The 20842-nt window shown below is 40.1% G+C and overlaps 3 protein-coding genes across 6 annotated transcripts in view; 2 read left to right on the plus strand and 1 right to left on the minus strand.

Moving 5' to 3' along the window:
- The window catches only part of filip1l (filamin A interacting protein 1 like), a 250830-nt gene extending 244556 nt beyond the window's left edge, over nt 1-6274 (plus strand). For both annotated transcript variants that reach the window (XM_008107828.3, XM_008107830.3), the window contains one exon: nt 4523-6274. In XM_008107828.3, the coding sequence (XP_008106035.1) occupies nt 4523-4699 (177 nt within the window). In that variant the 3' untranslated portion in view covers nt 4700-6274. The remainder of the gene's footprint in view (nt 1-4522) is intronic.
- Nucleotides 1-10436, minus strand: part of cmss1 (cms1 ribosomal small subunit homolog) — a 285389-nt gene extending 274953 nt beyond the window's left edge. Inside the window, exon 1 of one of the 2 annotated variants that reach the window (XM_008107824.3) lies at nt 10292-10436. In XM_008107824.3, coding sequence (XP_008106031.1) covers nt 10292-10358 — 67 coding nt within the window. In that variant the 5' untranslated portion in view covers nt 10359-10436. Of the gene's footprint in view, nt 1-10276 lie in introns of both variants that reach the window. The other variant, XM_008107823.3, reaches the window with a different exon arrangement.
- Nucleotides 10437-13982: 3546 nt separating this feature from the next.
- Nucleotides 13983-20842, plus strand: part of tbc1d23 (TBC1 domain family member 23) — a 38684-nt gene continuing 31824 nt past the window's right edge. For both annotated transcript variants that reach the window (XM_003219205.4, XM_008107822.3), the window contains exon 1: nt 13983-14122. In XM_003219205.4, coding sequence (XP_003219253.1) covers nt 14085-14122 — 38 coding nt within the window. In that variant the 5' untranslated portion in view covers nt 13983-14084. The remainder of the gene's footprint in view (nt 14123-20842) is intronic.

A 20842-nucleotide genomic window follows, 5' to 3' on the forward strand; every position in this document is an offset into this window, starting at 1 on the left:
TAAACCCCAGGCATTTCATTTAATAATGATGAAAACCAATTCTCCTTCACCATTGCTATAAACGGAAGTATATTGAATTGTGAGTAGTTCACATTGCTTTCGAACTGACAAAAAAAGACATCCATGTCTTTTCAAAACTACAATTCTATGCCAAATATCATAGAATCATAGAATAGTAGAGTTGGAAGAGACCTCATGGGCCATCCAGTCCAACCCCCTGCCAAGAAGCAGGAAATCGCATTCAAAGCACCCCCGACAGATGGCCATCCAGCCTCTGTTTAAAAGCTTCCAAAGAAGGAGCCTCCACCACAGTCTGGGGGAGAGAGTTCCACTGACGAACAGCCCTCACAGTGAGGAAGTTCTTCCTGATGTTCAGGTGGAATCTCTTTTCCTGTAGTTTGAAGCCATTGTTCCGTGTCCTAGTCTCCAGGGCAGCAGAAAACAAGCTTGCTCCCTCCTCCCTGTGACTTCCCCTCACATATTTGTACATGGCTATCATGTTTTAAAAAGCCATCATTGTACGACTGGAATGGGCGGGCAAGAAATTACATCAGTTGCCCTTACAATTCCTCTACTTTTAACTTAAATACAGTGTTTCTTTTAAATACTTCAAAGGTAACCACATCCTCTGAATTTAAGCAATTTATCCTGAACCCACACTAAATTAAACATCATATAATACAGAATTCAGAAATCCTTGAATCATCAGTTACATCATTAAAAGTAACATGAACAAGCCTTTTTTCCTAAAAGCATTTAGCCATTATTTTCCTGAGGGTTTCTGAATGTATTCTAGAAACTGCATTATATGGTCACTATAAATTCATTTAATGCAGTTTAATTGCATTGAACTGCAAATTTGAGTTCATGCTGACCATATAATGCAATTTCAAACTGTGTTATATGGCACTGTAGATGAGGGCTCAACTGTGTTCATATCATATCACAGCATATTCTGGATCAGGCCAAGGCCTATATCCTGTTGTTAGTCCTAACTACAGCTGACCTCTTGAATCAACAGACTGTACCTATATGATGAACCAGCATTTGTTAATTGAATGGGTCTGCTGCAGTTGGAAATAACAAAGAGGATGCCAGCCCAAATATGATAGGAAATTTAAGTGGCATAACATGTTTTAAGATGAACCCACTCCTCTTAATGTTTTTTAATGGAATTACAATTATATTAATTTATTACCTGTTTCCCAGGTTCAGGTATCTTTCTTACTGGTATTTTGCATAACTATATGTATAAATTTGTGTTCCAATCTATGTTATTGCCTCTTTATAAACAGTTTCACTGAATTAAGCTGCCACTACAGTAGTAGACAACTACAACAAGGATTCCCCACCCAAGAAATAAACACAGGATTGGACAGCTCACGTATATAGCAAACAAACATACACAGTAAAATTCATTCCAAGGGCCTCAATATAATCAAAATATATTTCAAAATATATTCCATTTAACACAAAAAAGATAGACGGACAGACTGACTGACATTCCATTCACATTTTAAGAATGAGATACGAGAATCAACAAAATGAAGAGAAGTACTTCTTAAACTTTTCCACTTTTCCCATTTAAGAAACAGGGCTTCTTAAATTTTTCCACTCGAGATCCCTTTTTCATGCCCCCGGATATATAGGTATATATAATAGGTTAAAAAAAAAAGAAAACATCTATTGATGACAAATTAACATTTACAAAACCGGCTAAACAAGCTGAATTTGCCTTTTCTGAGGTGTAGCTGTGTTCTGCAGAGTCCACTGCACAACAAATTTGTTTAAATGTCTAAAACAGTTAAGAAAACTGTTACTGTTGCCAAAGGATGAAAAGGATGCCACTTTTCTGCAACACGTTGATGAAAAATGCATTTTGAAAATACATATGCTCAGAAAGGAAAAAAGAATGATTTTTAAAAATTAAGGCAAACAATAAGTCCATCTAGTTCACTATTATGAAGCAGAGTAATGCAGGTCTCTCAGGCAGCAGATTTCAAGTGTAATGAAACATTAATAAACTGTTAAATATTTTATTTAGTATTATTTGAATCTTACTGTTTGAGAAAGGAAAAAATACATCTCTGATTGGCAGCACCTCTTCCAGGTTTCAGATGGATATTTTTCAGATCACCTGTTACCCAATCTAATATGACCCTATAGGTGCCAGAGACTGTACGTAAATCCTTCTGCATGCAAAGCCTGTGGTCTGCTAATGAACCAAACTCTTTCCTTATAGAAAGAACACTGAATCATTCAAAAATGTGCTTTACCTTTCTTACTGTAACAATCTACAGAAGCCCTGAAAAATTAAATTACTAAGATATTCCTAAAATGTAGTGGAAACATGTAAGCAAACTAAGGAAAAATTGTCAGACTAAAGATGAGATTTGATTTATACTTGGGATAGACTGGAATATTGCCCAAGATGTATTATAAGTATTGGGAAGCAAAGAAAGGAAGACAATAAGAGTGATTTTACTTAGTTCCTAAGTAAAATGGGCAGCCCACTCAGAAACATAAAAACATTTTAAAAACAGAGGAATAGTTCAGTACATTTATTTCAGTTAGCCCTATACATTACACAGACTTGACCTCAGGATCTGCAGTAATGGGGTAGAGGAGAACTACTAGAGAAAACCGTTTCTTCATCAGCATAAAGAAAACATAGCTCTGAAGTATTCGACACTTTTACACATTGGATGCCGTTTAAGAAATTAACCAATTCCACCCTCTACTGGTCAAATCCAATCAGTTCAGGACCCCATATACATTTTAAAAAAATTATGAGGAACAATCCACTGTCTTAATGACAAATTCTACAACAAGGCTACATTTTCGATTAGGAAGTATATGTGAATCAAATATAGGAATACAAAATTATACCACAGAGTTTGCACTTTCCATATACTAGTATATAACATAGAATAAATTCATAGCGGTCTAACAAAGCTATAACCATTGTGGTTGAACAGTCCTACAACCTGGAGAGAAAACTAAGCTAATTGGTAATATTAAGGCTGTGTTTGAAGCAAAGGCTCTATAATGTTGTGTATCTTCCAACATCTGATAGCTATACTCTTATCCTTATTCAATTGAATTCCTAGATATTCAAAGTTATTCATTCTTATTGATTTTTTTAAGAGTTTGATGAAGTTCAAATTTACAAACCACTGATCTCTGGTGCCATCTAGAGACAAAAAATAGACAAAATCTGTCCAAACTTTCAAGCACCGATTCATTTTTTAAAGTTCCTGGCATAAAACCAACATACCATTCCTGCATTTCAATGGCTTCTTTGTGTTATCTGACATGATAGCAGTGCCTTTCATGTTCTTTGATTCGTGTTTGGGCGCTGTGTTTGGTTGTCCCTATATAGACTTATCCACAGCTGCGTGGTATATGGTAGACTCCTGCAGAGGTTAGAGGATCCCTCTTATCCTTTGCTGAATGTAGCGTTTAATTTTCTTGTTGGATTTTCTTAGTGGGTCTGTAGATAGTTTTAGGTTGTGTTTCTTCAGCAGCTTTCCTATGTGGTAAGTGGTTCCCTTGATGTGTGGTAAGAACACTTTTTGTCTTTACTCTCATGACCTCACCATGAGTGTAAAGACAAAGATCCACCCAGAGGAAAGGTTCTCAAATAGAGAAGTCAGCCATAGCAGAGCACTTGATGAACCAACCTGGACACAGTATATTATTTGAGAACACAGAAATGCTCGACCATTCCAACAACTATCATGTCAGACTACACAGAGAAGCCACTGAAATCCACAAGCATGTGGACAATTTCAACAGAAAGGAGGAAACCATGAAAATGAACAAAATCGGGCTACCAGTATCAAAAAACTCAAAAGTCACAACAGTAAATAAGAAGCAACACTCTGAAAACAGATGAGTTCCAGACATGAATCAACCAGGGGCAGCTAACGACTCTGAACAAAGGATGCCCCCAGGCAGAAAGAAGCCAGGAGATGAAGCTATTCAATGCTAATTTAGGTGATTAACTACAACATTCACACTGGCCTCCAACTGACAAGAGTTCTTCTCTCACTCTGGACTTTCACAGATATATATAAACCCTCCTTGCTTAGTTTCTCCATACCTCACAACCTCTAAGGATGCCTGCCATAGATGTGGGCAAAAGGTCAGGAGAGAATACTTCTGGAACATGGCCATACAACCCGGAAAACATACAACAGCCCAATGTTTTCTCAGTTTTTAAAAAATTAGCTACAGTATTTCTTTATCCACAGTTCTTCACTTTCATGAGGATCTTGTGCAAAATGTATCCCCAGCAAATTTAGAGAACTGGCTGAGTTATTTTTTTCTGGCTTTCCCCCAACATGGGACACAAGACAGGTTTCAGGTTGCACATTAGTAGCATGACACCAGTGGATACTGGTGTTTGTTTTTACAATGAAAACATACTGAATATATTTACATGGTAGGTTTATCACAGTATCTGCAAACTGTCACGCTTAATATTTTCCGGCCTTCCTTTTATTTTAACTTATCCCAGATTGCTGATGTTTTCCGCCAAGCAATTCCTACTCGGACCCCTAAACCAACCATGGTACCTGTGAAGCCATCTACTGGACAGCTCAAGCCATCATCACATCAAGATAACAAAGATGGAAAATCATCTATTACCACTCGAGTTCCCAATGGTGCTATTCAAAATGTGAGGAAAACATAAGAACTGCCTGATGATTTAATTTTAAGTACTTTTGATACACTACATAATTACTGCCCATGACAGATGCAAGACAAGTCTAGCATCAACATCACACATAGGCAAAAAAAAGTTAGTTTTTACACTGGAATTGCTAGGTATCAGGACCTGCTTACAGCAAAACTTAAGTCATCCACAATCAATCCTGGACCATGTTCCTGATTTGCTTCAAGTTATACATTTGCACATTCTCCAATAGCAAATATTTGGAAGTAAGGTTTCTAGCTAATTCAAATGTTACTGATGCACATAAATGGTACAACAGGCAGAATCACAGAATGCCCAGGCAATAGTTTGTTGTTTTTAAAAAGCCCACATATCTATGAAACAGTTAAGACAAACTGAGGCTAAAACTTTGGTCCTGATGAAGGGAGAAGAAAATTTTACAAATGGCTGGTTGGACAATGAAATGAGACATCCTAGAAGAGCATCAATTGTTGCCAAATGAACTGAAAATACCATCCTATTTGTTCATGCTTCTACACCAATACCTTTAAAGCTTTTCCTATACTTTAAAGCTGGGATTACAGGTTCTGGAATACAATTCACTTAGTACAAGATGATGTCAACTACTTTCACAAGTCAATCTCTTTTCTAGCCTCAAACAGAAAGTCACTCTTTAAGGCCAGATGATAAGACACTACAGAGATGGGCAGCTATAAAAATACTCTAGAAAAATGGAGCACTTTGGCAGATCCATGTACACTCTTTCATGTCAAGCAGCAGTTGCATGGAACTGTAGAAGAAATATAGAGGAATACTAAAGGGCTTATCAACCAGCATGCCACTAAAGTTAAAAAAAAGTTACCTGTACCATTGGTGACAAATGACAATCAGGTTGTATAGGATGAAATTAATCCCCCAAAGGGGATTTCCACTTTCAAAAGCTGATATGGTGCATATTTTTATTACTGCCTTGTGTTTTGTATGTCGGGAAGACTGACATATCATGTTGAAAAAAAGTATATTTTTAAACTGGAAATTTATTCTTGTAAAACCAGTCTGTATGTTTGTAAAGAGAGGCAACATTTTTCCTGTATTGCATTATAGAATAAATTCTTTTACTATTTATATAAGAAGTAATACAAGTAATCACATTCCCATGGGGCTATTCAAAGGAGAGGGGACATACTTGTTTAAAACTAGTTGGATTGTTTAAATTCAGTGAGAAGCATATGGAAAAAAATAAGAATTGCTTTAGTTTAAAGCACTGGTTCTCAACCTATGAGTCCCCAGATGTTTTGGCCTTCAGCTCCTAGAAATCCTAACAGCTGGTAAACCACAAAAGTCAAGTCACCAAGAGAATCTGAATATTGCAAAAGCTGTTTCTTAATTTCCCTTCTTGAACCTAAACTATCAGTGTTGGAAAGCACAAAGAGTCTCAAGAAGTCTACTGAGTTTTAAAAGGGTGATAACACACAAATGAATGGTGAAATAGGAATGGGTTATAGTAGTCTCAATTCACTATCACATGTGCCACAGGCAGTATAACCTCTGTTCTTCACATTGATTAAATAAAATCATAGTAACTGGAATACATTTTCATCTATGTGGCAGGACTAACTGAATCTACATTATCCTAGCTACAAAACATAAGTATGCTTAAATCTTGTGAAAATGCAATGTTCCACAAGAGAAATGAAATTGTCACAAGATAGCATGTATCAAATACTGAATGGGCATTCTAAAGATAATAATTATGAATAATGTTGAAGTTTGGATCAAGAAAGTTCAGAAATGCACTTTCCATATTGCAAAAATCTAGCCTTGAGATTTTTATCGTGTCAAAAGTGACTTGAGAACATATTGCAAGTCTCTTCTGGTGTGAGAGAATTGGACATCTACAGAGATGTTGCCCAGGGGATGCCCAGTTGTGTTACCATACTGCTTGGAGGCTTCTCTCATATCCCCACAAGGTAGAGCTGACAGATGGGAGCTTACCCCGTCTCGGGGATTCGAACTGGCAACCTTCAAGTCAGCAGTCCAGCAAATACAAGGATTTCACCCATTGCACCACCACTGCTCCTGCAGCGTTGACGTTGCTAGCAGTGCACTACAATCTTGAGAACCTCTAGTTTGAGGAGGTGGTTAGGCTGGCATAATAGCTGAAGCTGATCCTAAACACTCACTGAATGTTGCATTTATTTGAGCTATTATTTGATGTAATGGAGTCAGAAGTACCTCCCAATCTGTGAAGACAGTATTTTAGGCGAAGTGTAACTGATTGGTACACCTCCAAGCCCAGGTTAAGACCCTTGCCAGCAGGCACCTCCATCTTATCTGGATTCAGTTTGATTTTCTCCAGACATTCATTCAGAAGAGGCACAGCATCTTTACCTGAGGCTATCATTGAAGGCATGGAGAAATACTGGCATTTGGATTGCATTAGCATAGCAATAAGACCCTGCATGATGTCTTCATATGATCTCTCCCAACTGTTAGAAGTAGAGCAGTGTTTTTCAAACTGTGCTCCTCCACGTATTTTGGATTTCAGCTCCCAGAAATCCCAGCCATCTTACCAGCTGTTAGGAATTATGGGAGCTGAAATCCAACACATCTGGAGGAGCACTGTTTGAGAAACTCTGACTTAGAGACTAAACAGCACTGGATGGAGATAGAATGGTATTTTGTAGTATGCCATTAGAAGTGTCCTTTTTGAAGAGCTGCTATCCCCAAGCAACACCATCTGGAACCTACCTGGGATATAGGATTGTGCCCCCATTCCCAAGCCTCTCAGGCAGTCCAAGAGGATACCATGGTATTACTGCTCGCAAAAAATATCCACTATGGATACCTATACGCAAAGAGATCTTCTGGCACCTTTGGATCTGGGAAAAGCAGCATAAGCATTTGCAGATTTGGTCTCAAAACTACTACAAGATCCCTTTGTATAATGATCCATTTTGTATCACAGTATCAGCTTCATATCCTTCTCTGAAGCCAGTTTGTAATGGCTCTAGAAAATGTTATCATGAAAGGCTGCCTGTTATAACACAATGTCATGAAATTATAATCTCCAGAATTCCACCTAAAATAGACAAGGTAGTTAAAGTGGTATCCAAGTGCTGTAACTCTGTAGCATGAAAGAGACAAAAGACTGCTTAGTCTACGATTCCAAAGATTCTCTGAGGAAACCATTAACATTATAAGGTCCTTTCTGTCCATATAGTGGGAGCAGTGGCTTGTTGTTAATTTGAACTGGACATGATTCCACATACTGAGCTTCTGTTTGTGGATGAGGAATAAAACCGATATGAAGTCCATGGCTAAAGAATTCATAATGTAAATAAATACATGGTGTAAACATAGTCTTTGCCTTCTTATCATAATTATCATCAATAGCCCATTTTTTCGACCAAGTTAGTGCTAGAGTTATGCCTCATTCCTATGCATGTATAACACTGCCATGTGAATGACTGACATCCTAGACTCAAAGGCAGTAAGTAATTTAAATGTACTTGTACTAAAGCTTGCTCGCAAAAACTGAAGATAAAGTTTGCATAGGATTGCTTAGCAAAAAATGAGGTGGGAAAGAGCACACAGAAAGCTCACAAGCCCTATGAGGAGCGGCTTAAAGAGCTCGGCATGTTTAGCCTGCAGAAGAGAAAGCTGAGAGGAGACATGATGAGGGTCATGGATCAAGATCAATGGCTTCAAACTACAGGAAAGGAGATTCCACCTGAACATTAGGCAGAACCTCCTCACTGTGAGAGCTGTTCAGCAGTGGAACTCTCTGCCCCAGAGAGTGGTGGAGGCTCCTTCTTTGGAGGCTTTTAAACAGAGGCTGCGTGGCCATCTGTTGGGAGTGCTTTCAATGGGATTTTCCTGCTTCTTGGCAAGGAGTTGGACTGGATGGCCCATTAGGTTTCTTCCAGCTCTATGATTATATGAAATACATTCTAAAATGAACAAGCATCAGTAAATAAATGACTCTAGAGCAAAAAAAATTAAAAGGTAATACGAACTGTGTATCCCTTATCTGGAATACAGTACTGATATTCTAAATATTTAAAACTCCCAACGTGGATAGCTTGATACAGAGGCAGCTTTGCTTTCTGATGGCTCAATGTGCACAAACTTTGTGTAAAAAGTGCAATAGAAGCATCTTGTTGAATGTTGGGTCCCATTGTCAAGATATCTTATGATGTAAGTAAAGATAAAGGTTTCCCCTGACATTAAGTCTTGTGCCCAACTCTGGGGGTTGGTGCTCATCTCCATTACTAAGCCAGAGAGCTGGCATTGTCCGTAGATGCCTCCAAGGTCATGTGGCCAGCATGACTGCATGGAGCGCCGTTATCTTTCCGCTGGAGTCTATTAATCTACTCACATTTACATGTTTTCGAACTGCTAAGTTGACAGAAGCTGGAGCTAACAGCGGGAGCTCATCCTGTTCCCCGGATTCTTACCGCCAACCTTTTGGTCAGCAAGTTCAGCAGCTTGGGTGTTTAACCTGCTGCACCACTGAGGGCTCCATCTCATGATGTACTTATAGGTAAATATCATTATTGCAAAATAAAAAAATTAAAAAACCCCAGTAGTGATCTGAGGAATTTCAAATAAGCGATACTTGACCTATACTACACATTCTATTCACCTATGGAGAAGCTTGAGGTAAGCTTCTGGGGGGGGGGGGGGGATGCAGTTAAATGTGTCTATGCCACAGAATCATAAGGATTAACGCAATTTAACTCCACTTTTAACTATCACGGCTCAATTCTATGAAATTATAGGAGTTGTGGCTTCACAAGGTCTTTAGCCTTCTCTGCCAAAGAGTACTGGAGTGTAGAGGAGGCTCCTTCTTTGGAGGCTTTTAAGCAGAGGCTGGATGGCTATCTGTCGGGGGTGCTTCGAATGTGATTTTCCTGCTTCTTGGCAGGGGGTTGGACTGGGTGGCCCATGAGGTCACTTCCAACTCTATGATTCCACTGATTTACAACTCCCAGGATCCCACAGCACTGAGTCCTGGCAGTTAAAGTGGTCTCAAACTGCATTGATGCTATGCTGTAGAATTTTATAAACCCTAAGGCTCCTCCTTCCAGTTCATGCAGGAACACACAAGCAAAGCCCTCCCAACAGATGGCCATCCAGAGGAGACTCCAAGGCTGCAAATTCCACTGCCAACGAAACTCTTACTTCTTCCTAATGTTAAGCTGGAATCTCTTTTCCCCCCTGCAATTGGAATCCATTACTCCATGTCCTATGCTGCAGAAAAGAGGCCTGGCCCAGTCCTTTCATACTTTAATGTCCCCTCTCTGACTTCTTTTCTCACTCATGGGCAAACTTGGGCCCTCCAGGTGTTTTGGACTTCAACGGCCACCATTCCTAACCGCCTCAGGCCCCTTCCTTTTCCCCCTCAGCCGCTTAAGCGGCTGAGGGGGAAAAGGAAGGGGCCTGAGGCGGTTAGGAATGGTGGGAGTTGAAGTCCAAAACACCTGGAGGGCCCAAGTTTGCCCATGAGTGAGCTAAACAGACCCAGTTCCTCACAGAGCTTGGCTCCTAGGCATGTGTCTATGTGTGTTTACAAGAGACCCGTTCCCTCACCTGTTGGCGTCCTACCTGGCCCGCTGTGTCCTCCTCCCCTTCGGCGTGCCTCCCACCAAGGCTCCTCCAGCGTGTCGCCCATGCTCCCCAAGAAGCCGCTTCTCCTTCAGCCCCGCCAGCTCCGCCCAGGAAGGAGGGCCGCCCGCCTCACAGGCTGGAAAGAAACCCGCCCACAAAGCCAGTCAGGGGCGGGCCTTGCAGTCGCCTCAGTAGAAGCAGCAGCCAAGGAAAGGACCTCAAGGGAAGGGTCAACAGCTCGCCTCAGGCCTGCTTTGTGGGGCTAATATAATGATGATGATGATGATGAAATAATAATAATGAAATCCAGCATATCTATCTTGTTTGCTGTGTCATAATAAAATAATTAATAATAATAATAATAATGATAATGATGATGATGAAGGGGCAAGGATGTAAAAGATGTAAAAAAATACTCCTCAAAAGCAGAAGGCCCCATTTCTGTGAAGAGGGCGAGGAAAAAACACCACAAAAGTTGGATCTTCAAACTGCAAAAGAACTATTTATTGCATGGCCATAGCAATGTGACAAATACATACATACATGCAATCAAAGAATTTGTCCGAATTTCCAAAATGGTTGTAAGGGTTTTATCACCTTCACAGAAATTAGCAAGCATATCCTTATTGGCTTGTAAAGATCATTTACCCCATTTGTCTAATGTTGTCTACGTCACAAGCATCTTAACCATCATGCAATCCCATTGGTTTTCTATGCTGTAACAACAGCATATGGTGCTTTCATGTTACTGACCATGACTTATTGCAAGTATACGCTCGAAATCCTATGGGAACCGGTTCTGACTTGATGTATTGTTATTATTTGAAAGTAACTTCTTTTCTCTGGAACAACTCTTTTCCCAAACATCAGCATTTTCTCTCAAGTGCAGGCCTTCTTCAAACATAGGCCTTTTGCAACTTAGGTCAATCAAAACATATGGGACTTATAGTTATTACAAATATCTTTGAAAATTCTTTTTAAGCCCACGTCTCTCTCAACAACAACAACAACTTAAGAACAACAGTAATAATACAGTAATATAAACGCGAATCAAGGAACATGAAAGGCGCTGCAGACAAACCCAACCAGAGAAGTCAGCCATAGCAGAGCACTTGATGAACCAACCTGGACACAGCATATTATTGGAGAACGCAGAAATGCTGGACCACTCTAACAACCACCATGTCAGACCACACAGAAAAGCCATTGACAACAACAAGCATGTGGAGAATCTCAACAGAAAGGAGGAAACCATGAAAATGAACAAAATCTGGCTACCGGTATTAAAAAAAATCTCCAAAATCAGGATACTACATAAAGACCAACAGTCAGAAAGCAGGGGAATTCCAGACTAGAAACAATCAGGGCCAGTTAACATCTCCCAACAAAGGATTCCCCCAGGCTGGAAGCAGCCAGACTTTGAAGCTGCCAAGCTATTCAATGCTTAATCAAGTTGGCCAATTGCAACATTCATTGTCTGCCTCAGGCAGACAAATTTATTTATTTATTTATTTATTTATTTACAGTATTTATATTCCGCCCTTCTCACCACGAAGGGGACTCAGGGCAGATCACATTACACATATAAGGCAAACATTCAATCCCTTAACATAGAACAAAGACAAAGACAAACGCGGGGCTCTGAGCTGGCCTCGAACTCATGACCTCTTGGTCAGAGTGATTTGTTACAGCTGGCTGCTCAACAGCCTGCGCCACAGCCCAGGCCTTTCTCCCACCCTGAACATTCCACAGATATATAAACCCCACTTGGCTAGTTTCCAACAAACCTCACAACCTCTAAGGATGCCTGCCATAGATGTGGGTGAAACGTCAGGACAGAATGCTTCTGAAACATGGCCATACAGCCCAGAAAACTCATAGCAACCCAGTGATTCCGGCCATCAAAGCTTTCGACAACACATTAATATTGATTATTTGTCTCCTCATAGCTCCAGGCAGGAGTCCAACTTTCAGTTAAAACTCACATAATGCATTTTACATACATTATAGGAGTCTAAACTGACCATATAGAGTGCATTTTATGGCAGCGTAGATATGTAGTGATTTCAGCTAGGACTGTGGTTAGAGAGGTCCGTGCCCAGCAAGTGTATGCTAAACCAGATAGGCCAGGACAGAGAAAGAAACTCACCAGGTTGAAGGCAATCCACAGAGATTTAATATGATTCAGCCAAAAAGGATGCAAGTACAAGTAATTTGCTTCAAAAGGTACAAGCATAATCATACAAAGAAATGCAAGACATCTTACACAGTTCTGATAGCTATTCAGGCATCCTGGCTAGAAAAGAGGCTGGCCAGGATTGGCAGGAGGTCCTTTATACATCACAGCCTATGAGTGGGGATTCCTATGGCAGGATGGATAGCAGCTGGGGAGTGGTCTGTACAAGGAGCCAAGCAACTGTAGAGATCCTCCTTGGAGGCTGTAACCCAAGATGAAATGATGGTGCAGATATGCTGATGGATCTTGATTAATTCAACCTTCCAGTTCCGTGCAAAACAAAGATGTAGAGCTCAAAAGACAAAGGTGCTGATCTTAGGCAATCAAGGACTTGCCAGCTAGTATAGAAAATTAATAAATTAATATACTCTAAGCTCCCTCTTCCACGGGAGTGGCAGACTCTCAGCTTCAGGTTAAGTGGACAAACATCCTGAGCTTATCTGGCTGGTAAAGAAAATAATCTATCTTTTTATACACACAATGATTCTGATAGTTATCTGAATTGCAAAATAGCTAGAGGGATTTGGCTAACATCCCCATTCCCAATGGATTATGCAAACTGAGGCACAGGGAGGCAGATGTCAAGAGACATTTTGATACATATAAAAAAGGTTATACACTACATATAAAAATTGATACAGTACACAGTAAGCAAGATACAAGTGACACAGAAATTATAAAACTGATATAATTTATTGGAAGGTTTCCAATAAACCTGGGAATCACAACCAGATACATTGAAGACATCTGCACTTGCGCTTTGCTACTTTGCTGCTGAATACGCATGCCCAGTGTGGAACACATCTCACCACGTTAAAGAGTGGACGTGGCTCTTAATGAGACATGCCGTATTATCACAGGATGCCTACGCCGAACACCACTGGAGAAATTATACTGTTTAGCTGGTATTGTATCACCTGACATCCACCGGGAAGTAGCAGCCAACAACGAAAGGACCAAGGCAGTGACATCTCCGGCCCATCCTCTGTTCAGATATCAGACAGCATGCCAACACCTTAAATCAAGAAATAGCTTTCAAAGATCTAAAGAGATACTCACAGGAACACCTCAGTAAGCGAGAGTCCAAAAGTGGCAGGCTAAAACCCGGAACCTCTATAGTATCTAACCCTCCAATATTTATTTATTTATTTATTTATTTATTTATTGTATCAGAAGCAAAACCAAGGGTACAGTTTTTTTATGGTAGTCATTCTCATATTTTGCAGTTTTGTACTATTGACTTCCATCGATGTTAGTTCTTGACTGTCTTTCACATAATCTGCCAGTGCATGCTTCTCTTCCACTACGCTGTTGTTGTTGTTGTTTTTGTTGTTTGTTGTTGTTGGTCTGTACAGGGAACAAGTTTAACAAATGTACCCGGAAGTCAAGGACTGTGCAGTTTTCTTTTATTTCATAGCTCTATGTAATAACTTGGCCGCAGCCGCTTTACAGCTTTACGGCAGGCACGCAAGGCGATGGGCGGCTTGCGCGACTGAAGACGTTGGGAAAGCGAGGTGCCGCTTTACGGCGGTGTGGCGGTGCACGTCAACAGCGATGGCGGAGGGGGAGGAAGCGCCTCCGCCAAGCAGCTGGTGAGTTGGACAACCTGTCGATGGGGCGGCTGCCTGAAAGAGTAGGGAGGGTAGTAGGATTTCTCCTATAGCTGCTGCCCTTCGTAGCAATCTCTGGGAGGTTACTAGACCGGCCAGCTGCTAGGGGGAAAGGCACTGCCTTGATAGACCCCAGAGAACCAGGTTATTCTCGTCCCTTTTGGAGTGGGTGGGGGCGTTATTTCTGACCTAAAAGGAAAGACCTGTAAAGCCTTTTTTCTTAAGAAGTTAGGCTTCTAAGGTCTAGTTTTGTTGAGGGTCAAGAGAAGCTGTCTAAAGATACATCTACATTGTAGAATGAATGCGGTTTGACATCCTTTTAACTTGTGGGAGTTGTAGCTTTATCAGGTTTTCCCTGCCACAGAGCGCTTGTGCCTCACCAAACTATATCTCCCACTATCCCATAGCACTGAGCCACAGCAATGAAAGGGCTGTCAAACTGCATTAATTCTACAGTGTAGATCAGGCATGGGCAAACTTGGGCCCTCCAGGTGTTTTGGACTTCAACTCCCACAATTCCTAACAGCCTCAGGCTCTTTCCTTATGCGGCTGAGGAAGAAAAGGAAGGGGCCTGGGGCTGTTAGGAATGGTGGGAGTTGAAGTCCAAAACACCTGGAGGGCCCAAGTTTGCCCATGCCTGATGTAGATGCACCCAGAGTGTAAAAGTAAAATTCCAAAAGAAATTTCCTCTAAAACCAGGGTCTTTTTTTTTTTAAAGAAAAAGTGGACTTTTGGTGTCTGCTGAGGTTTGGTTCCAAGACAACCTGTCTGCAATGTATCAATTCTATGGAGGCTCAATTCCATTTTAAACTATGGTGTTGTAAAGTGCTTTTGGGATTAAAATATTTTTATATTCAAGCCATGGATGATTGAATACATTGATGCAAAGTCCATATTTATAATAGAGATGCTGTACTAAGTGTGTCACTGTAACTTTTAGAGGGCATTCAATATCATGTGATTAATATTAATGTGGCAGGTTGTGCCCAGGTGAACAGATGTCTTATACCTAGATGTTTGTAGGAAAACATGCAGCAAGCAATGATTATATAAAATACTTGGAATACTCTGTTTTAAAAATATTGACTGAGTACAGGATTTCTGTAGGAATAGGATCATCAGCCTTGATTTTCATGTATTGCAGTTATGTTCTGCTTCAACAGAATTTAGTGCAGTAAATGTTGATCTCTTCAATCCTTGTTGTGCCTTAAAATACTCCTCTGTGGTGGGTTAGGATGAGAGTTACAGGTGGCCTTCCATGTCCACAGATCAAACCATCCACAGCTTGAAAACATTCCAGAAAGAGAATTCCAAAAAGCAAACCTTGATTTTGTCATTTTATAAGGGATACCCTTTTACTATTCCATAGGATGTAATGGGACTTGAGCACCCATGAATTTTGATATCCATAGGTGGGGGTCCCGAAATCAAATCCTACCAGACACCACAGGCCCACTATACTGATCCTACCTAATGATCTCATGGTTGAGTAGAGATTTGGATTTGAATTTTTAAAGTTGCGTTTGTATCTACACTGTAGAACTAAAGCAGTTTGACACCACTTTTAACTCTCATATTTCAATGGTATGGATTCCCGGGAGTTATAGTTTCATGGGGCACCAGCCCTCTTTGACAAAGAAGGCCAAAGACCTTATAAAACTTCAACTCCCATAATTTCATAACATTGAGACATAGCAATTCAAGTGGTGTCAAACTGCGATAATTCTACACTTGGAAACCTTTGTCCAACCCAATGCCTTCCAGGCATTTTTGACTACAGTTACTAGCACTCCTGCCCATGTTATCTTGTACTGATGGAACTGAAGTCCAGAGCATCTGGAGGACACAAGTTTGGTGGCTGTATGAAAAATTAATGCTTACGTGGTTGGTTGTTGATGGTTGTGAAATTGGAAGCTAATAATTGTATTCTCTTGAGTTTCTTGTACCTTTGTATTACAGTTTATACTATGTGTTAAATGAGAGCATAAGAAAATGTCAAATACTTTGAGATATGCTGACAAACAAATCAGTTTGGAGATGGTTATAATGTCAACAAAGACTGTTGTAGGGTTCCAAAGGGCAGTGTAATGTTCGAAGTTTATCACTGTTGAAATGGAAGTTTCAGGGAGGACAAACTCCGATTTTTATAGCCCACTTACATCTTCCATGTAAATTCACCCAGTTCAGTCAGTCATCACATATTCACCACTGAAAAAAAATTGCAGGCAATTCTCAGAGCTTTAGACTCAGTATTTGTAGACATATTTTATCCATTCAATAAATGTAATTGTAGGGATCTTCTGTTGCTTGTTAATAAATGTAAGACAATATAGCTTTAAAAAGTGCTCTGGAGACATGCTGAGACATGGTAAGCATGGCTCACCAGGAAACGCTAGGCAGAAGAGCTTGAATAAATAACATCACCTTGCACTTGCACTTTGTCTCCTTCGCCCAAAAGCACCCTATAACACACCATTGCACCTTAGTTCTAATTGCCCTCCCTGTCATTCCTTCCTCTAAACTGGTGGTCCCTTTTGTCTCATTATTTTATGTTCCAAATTGGCTTTTATCGTTATGATACTGCATTTGTATTCATGCCTGATTTTATTGTGTCTTATGTGTTTGAATATGCTGTTTTATTTGTTTTATTCTGTGTTAGCTGCCCCGAGTCCCTGCGGGGAGATGGAGGCGGGATAGAAAAATAAAGTTAATATTATTAGTATAATAATTATTATTATCAACTGCAAAACTTAGATTTCCGCATCTTCTGCAGTTTTCTTGCATATGTTTCTGTATGCCCTTGCCACAAAAGAGAGAGAGGAAACTATACAGAGACTTAATGGTGCTAAAATACAGTCTATTACCATATCCTAAGAGCTTTGTCCTACCATGACTTACCTTAGTCCATGGTATCTTTTCATACATTGTATCATTTTATACACTGAATTTGCCATAAGATGTGCTTTGACCAATGAATAGATCAGCTGCTTAAAGTTTGGCAAAAGCTGGAGGGTTGTAAAATCATCTATAAAAGTCAGCTGTTAATATCACTGGTTACCAAAAACATATTTAGAAGTCTAGTTTACTTTTATGTTCTAGAGCAGACAGTGGGACACGTTAGTGTGTCGGCTGCAGTGTGTCAGGGGAACATAATGAGAGACCTCTGAGTCTATGTAATGAACTATGTATTTTAAAAAAATTAAATGAAAGGTTTTTATGAGTAGTTGTGTCCCATAGGTAAAGGTAAAGGTTTTCCCCTGACATTAAGTCTAGTCGTGTCCAACTCTGGGGGATGGTGCTTGTAAAGATGTCATGATCATTGTGTTTTATTCATGATTGCTATGTTTAGGTTGACTGTTTAAGGTTATATATTTCAGCTATTCTTATACAGAAGCTGGGAGCCTCTAAGGCATGGCCAGGAAAAGGGGCGTGGCTTCACCTTGCTGGTGGAAGCCTTAGAATTCAAAATTTAGCAGTTGGAATTGGGCAGTTGGAGTTTGTCAGTTGAGCAGAGCAGTTGGTTCTGTTCAGTGAGAAAGGAGTGTGATCGGAAAAAAGAGATTGTGGGAGGAAGTTGAGCAGCTAGAGAGTTTTAGCGGAGAAGGGCTAAAATTAAAGTTGCTGAGCCTTTAGTAGGAATAACTAAAGAGCTGAGGCTATATCCCTAAGTCAAGGAGGACTAGGGTTAACCAGTTAAACTCCCCAGTCCAAGTTTGATCGGGTACAGATCAACTAAGTTCAAGAAGGACAGTATTCCTAACTGAAAGAAACAAGTAATATAAAGCTGATACCATACTAAGCTCAGTGAAACTATTGAGAAGTCTTGCAACACTTACTGTACAGAAGTAACATCGTTCAACTTAAGATATAACATTCTTGCAACCATCAAGCTTTGTGCTATAAATAAACAAGTTACTGTTTCTTCAAATGTTGCTTATTATTTGAGCAAAGCATCTTTCAAAGGTGGTGGCAGCGACAACATTGAAAAGTAGGATACATAGAGGTAGAAGTTGAATCCTTCGCAATTTGGTGGCAGAGGTGGGATCCAAAAAGATTCCATCCCTGTCATCACATCAAGTCTTCACATTTTGGTGGCAGCGGTGGGATCCAAAAAGATTCCATCCCTGTCATCACATCAAGTCTTCACATTTTGGTGGCAGCGGTGGGATCCAAAAAGATTCCATCCCTGTCATCACATCAAGTCTTCACAGTGCTCATCTCCGTTTCTAAGCTGTAGAGCTGGCGTTGTCTGTGGACACCGCCAAGGTCATGTGCCGGCATGACTGCATGGAGCACCGTTACCTTCCTTTTGGAGCGGTATCTATCGATCTACTCAGATTTGCATATATTCGAACTGCTAGGTTGGCAGAAGCTGGGACTAACCCTGCTCCCCAGATTCAAACTGCCAACTTTTCTATCAGCAAGTTTAGCAGCTCAGTGGTTTAAGCCTCTGCGCCACTGGGGGTGCCATACTTTTAATTATGATAATTTACGTATGTGTCCATATCCCTTGTAAGAGGTCGGTTTAACCTCCGGTTTACAAGTGGAACTGAATCACTGTCACAAAATGATGCATGCATTAAAATGGTGTGCCACCAACATGAGATGTTTAGAAAGCTCTGTTGTAGAGAATGAATTTAAGTTTCTTTATAGCTTGAGGAAAGGATTGCAGTCAGTCATATCATTGAATCATTCAGATTTAGAGAAACATGAATTCAACAGGTTTCATTTTTAAAATGAAGGGATATGATTTTGGAGCCTATTCTCCATATTAGAGCCATACAACATTTAAAACATCTAAGTCCTACAACAGATTTCTAGAGGCTAGATGTGTTCAACTGTGCCAGCCCAAAGTGTGGGGTTGCATTGTTTTCTAGCAAAAAATAACTTGGTCAGTCAGACTATGATACTGCATTTCTCTTTTATATAGCCAGTCATCTAGGCAATTCCATTTGGATGGTAACCAGCTACCTTTATCTCACGTAACTATGTTGTTAGATGAAATAGATTATCTTGATCTGTTTCAATCTGGGTTCAGGCCTGCTTACGGAACAGAGACAGCTTCAGTTGTATTGGTGAACAACATCTGCAGGGAAGTAAACAGGGGGATTTTGTCCTTTTTGGCTTTGCTGGAACTCTCAATGTTTTTTGATGCCATCAACCATGGTATTCTTCTGAGCTGCCTTACTGGGATGGGACTTGGAGTCAGTGCTAGAAATGGCTCCATTTCTTCCTAGAGAAGGGATGAACACAGAAGATGGTGCTGGGGAATTTCCATTTGACTCCATACATAGCCACAGCAGAATGGAAGAGTGTAGTGCTTCCTCTAACTGTCTTGAAGTAGCTGTGCAGAAGAAAAGCAGAAGTTCAGAGTGGTCATTAAACAGGCAGGGATAAGAACTGAGCAGGTCATTCAAGGGCAATCAAGATTTTGTAAGCGCTTATTCCATTTTTTCATTGCTCTGTTGCAAGGAGTCCAGGAAACTCTTAGCCATTTGAGGGTTGCTATAAATGCCATAAGTAGTTGAGTAATTTTCAAATTATATTGTACAATAATAGCAACATCTTTTCTAACTGGAGTTTCACTACCTTTATTTACTTACTACCGTAAAACATACAAGGTAGCTGCAGCACTCCATTTCATAGTATATTTTAATATAGCCTTCATGGATGAACAAGTTCTCCATGATAACTGATTGTTCTTCAGAAAATGTCAGATTATTGGTGAAGTAGTCTTCGATATGAGGCAAAAGAAGAGCTGTGAGAGCTGTTCAGCAGTAGAACTCTCTGCCCTGGAGTGTGGTGGAGGCTCCTTCTTTGGAAACTTTTAAACAGAGGCGGCTTTGAATTCAATTTTCCTGATTCTTGGAAGGGGGTTGGACTGGATGTTCCACGAGGTTTCTCCCAACTCTATGATTTTATGACAAACGTAAGAATCAGGACATAATTTGACCAGTCCTTTTACATATGGCTTGCAGGAGGGTTTATTTGTGAATGCCCATTCTGAGTTTTTTGTAGACTCTGCAGTGAATATGGCCAAATGCCATATAAAACAGCTGCTGTGCTGCTGCCAATTTGAGAAATGTAAGCCTCATCACATCTAGAAATGGGACATGAATGAGTGTTACAGCAGCCAAAATGGAGTGTATTTTTCTATAGTTCCAACAAAAGTCTCAGGTTCAAAATAGTTACATATCATATTTAAATTGGTCAATAAGGAAAGTTGGACGTTTATGATATTATTCCTAGATTAAGAGAAATAGATAACATACCAAGTTTAAGTTCTATAAACTAAAGCCCCCCAGTATTCCTATATTTCATGATGATTTTATCTGTGTACAATGACTTCTATACACCAGGGCAAGATACTGGTGGTCACAGTTGTTACTATATGCTTTCAAGTCACTCCCAACTTATGACAAACCTAATGTGACCCTATCACAGGGATTTTTTTGGCAGGATTCGTTCAGAATGGGTTTGTCATTGCATTCTTTTAAGATTGAAAATGTGACTTGCCCAATGCTACTCAGTGGGTTTCTATGGCCAAGCAGAGGTTTGAACCATGGTCTTGAGAGTCATAACCCAATGCTCTAACCACTCACCCAGGCTGGCTATGGTGGCAACTTGCATGAACACAGATTTATCATTTCTGATCTGGGTTTTCAATTTTTATTTTGCTTGGGTTTTTTATTCTTCATTTTC

Source organism: Anolis carolinensis, chromosome 3 (genome assembly GCF_035594765.1).
Source record: "Anolis carolinensis isolate JA03-04 chromosome 3, rAnoCar3.1.pri, whole genome shotgun sequence".
In the NCBI taxonomy this organism is placed as follows: Eukaryota; Metazoa; Chordata; class Lepidosauria; order Squamata; family Dactyloidae; genus Anolis; species Anolis carolinensis.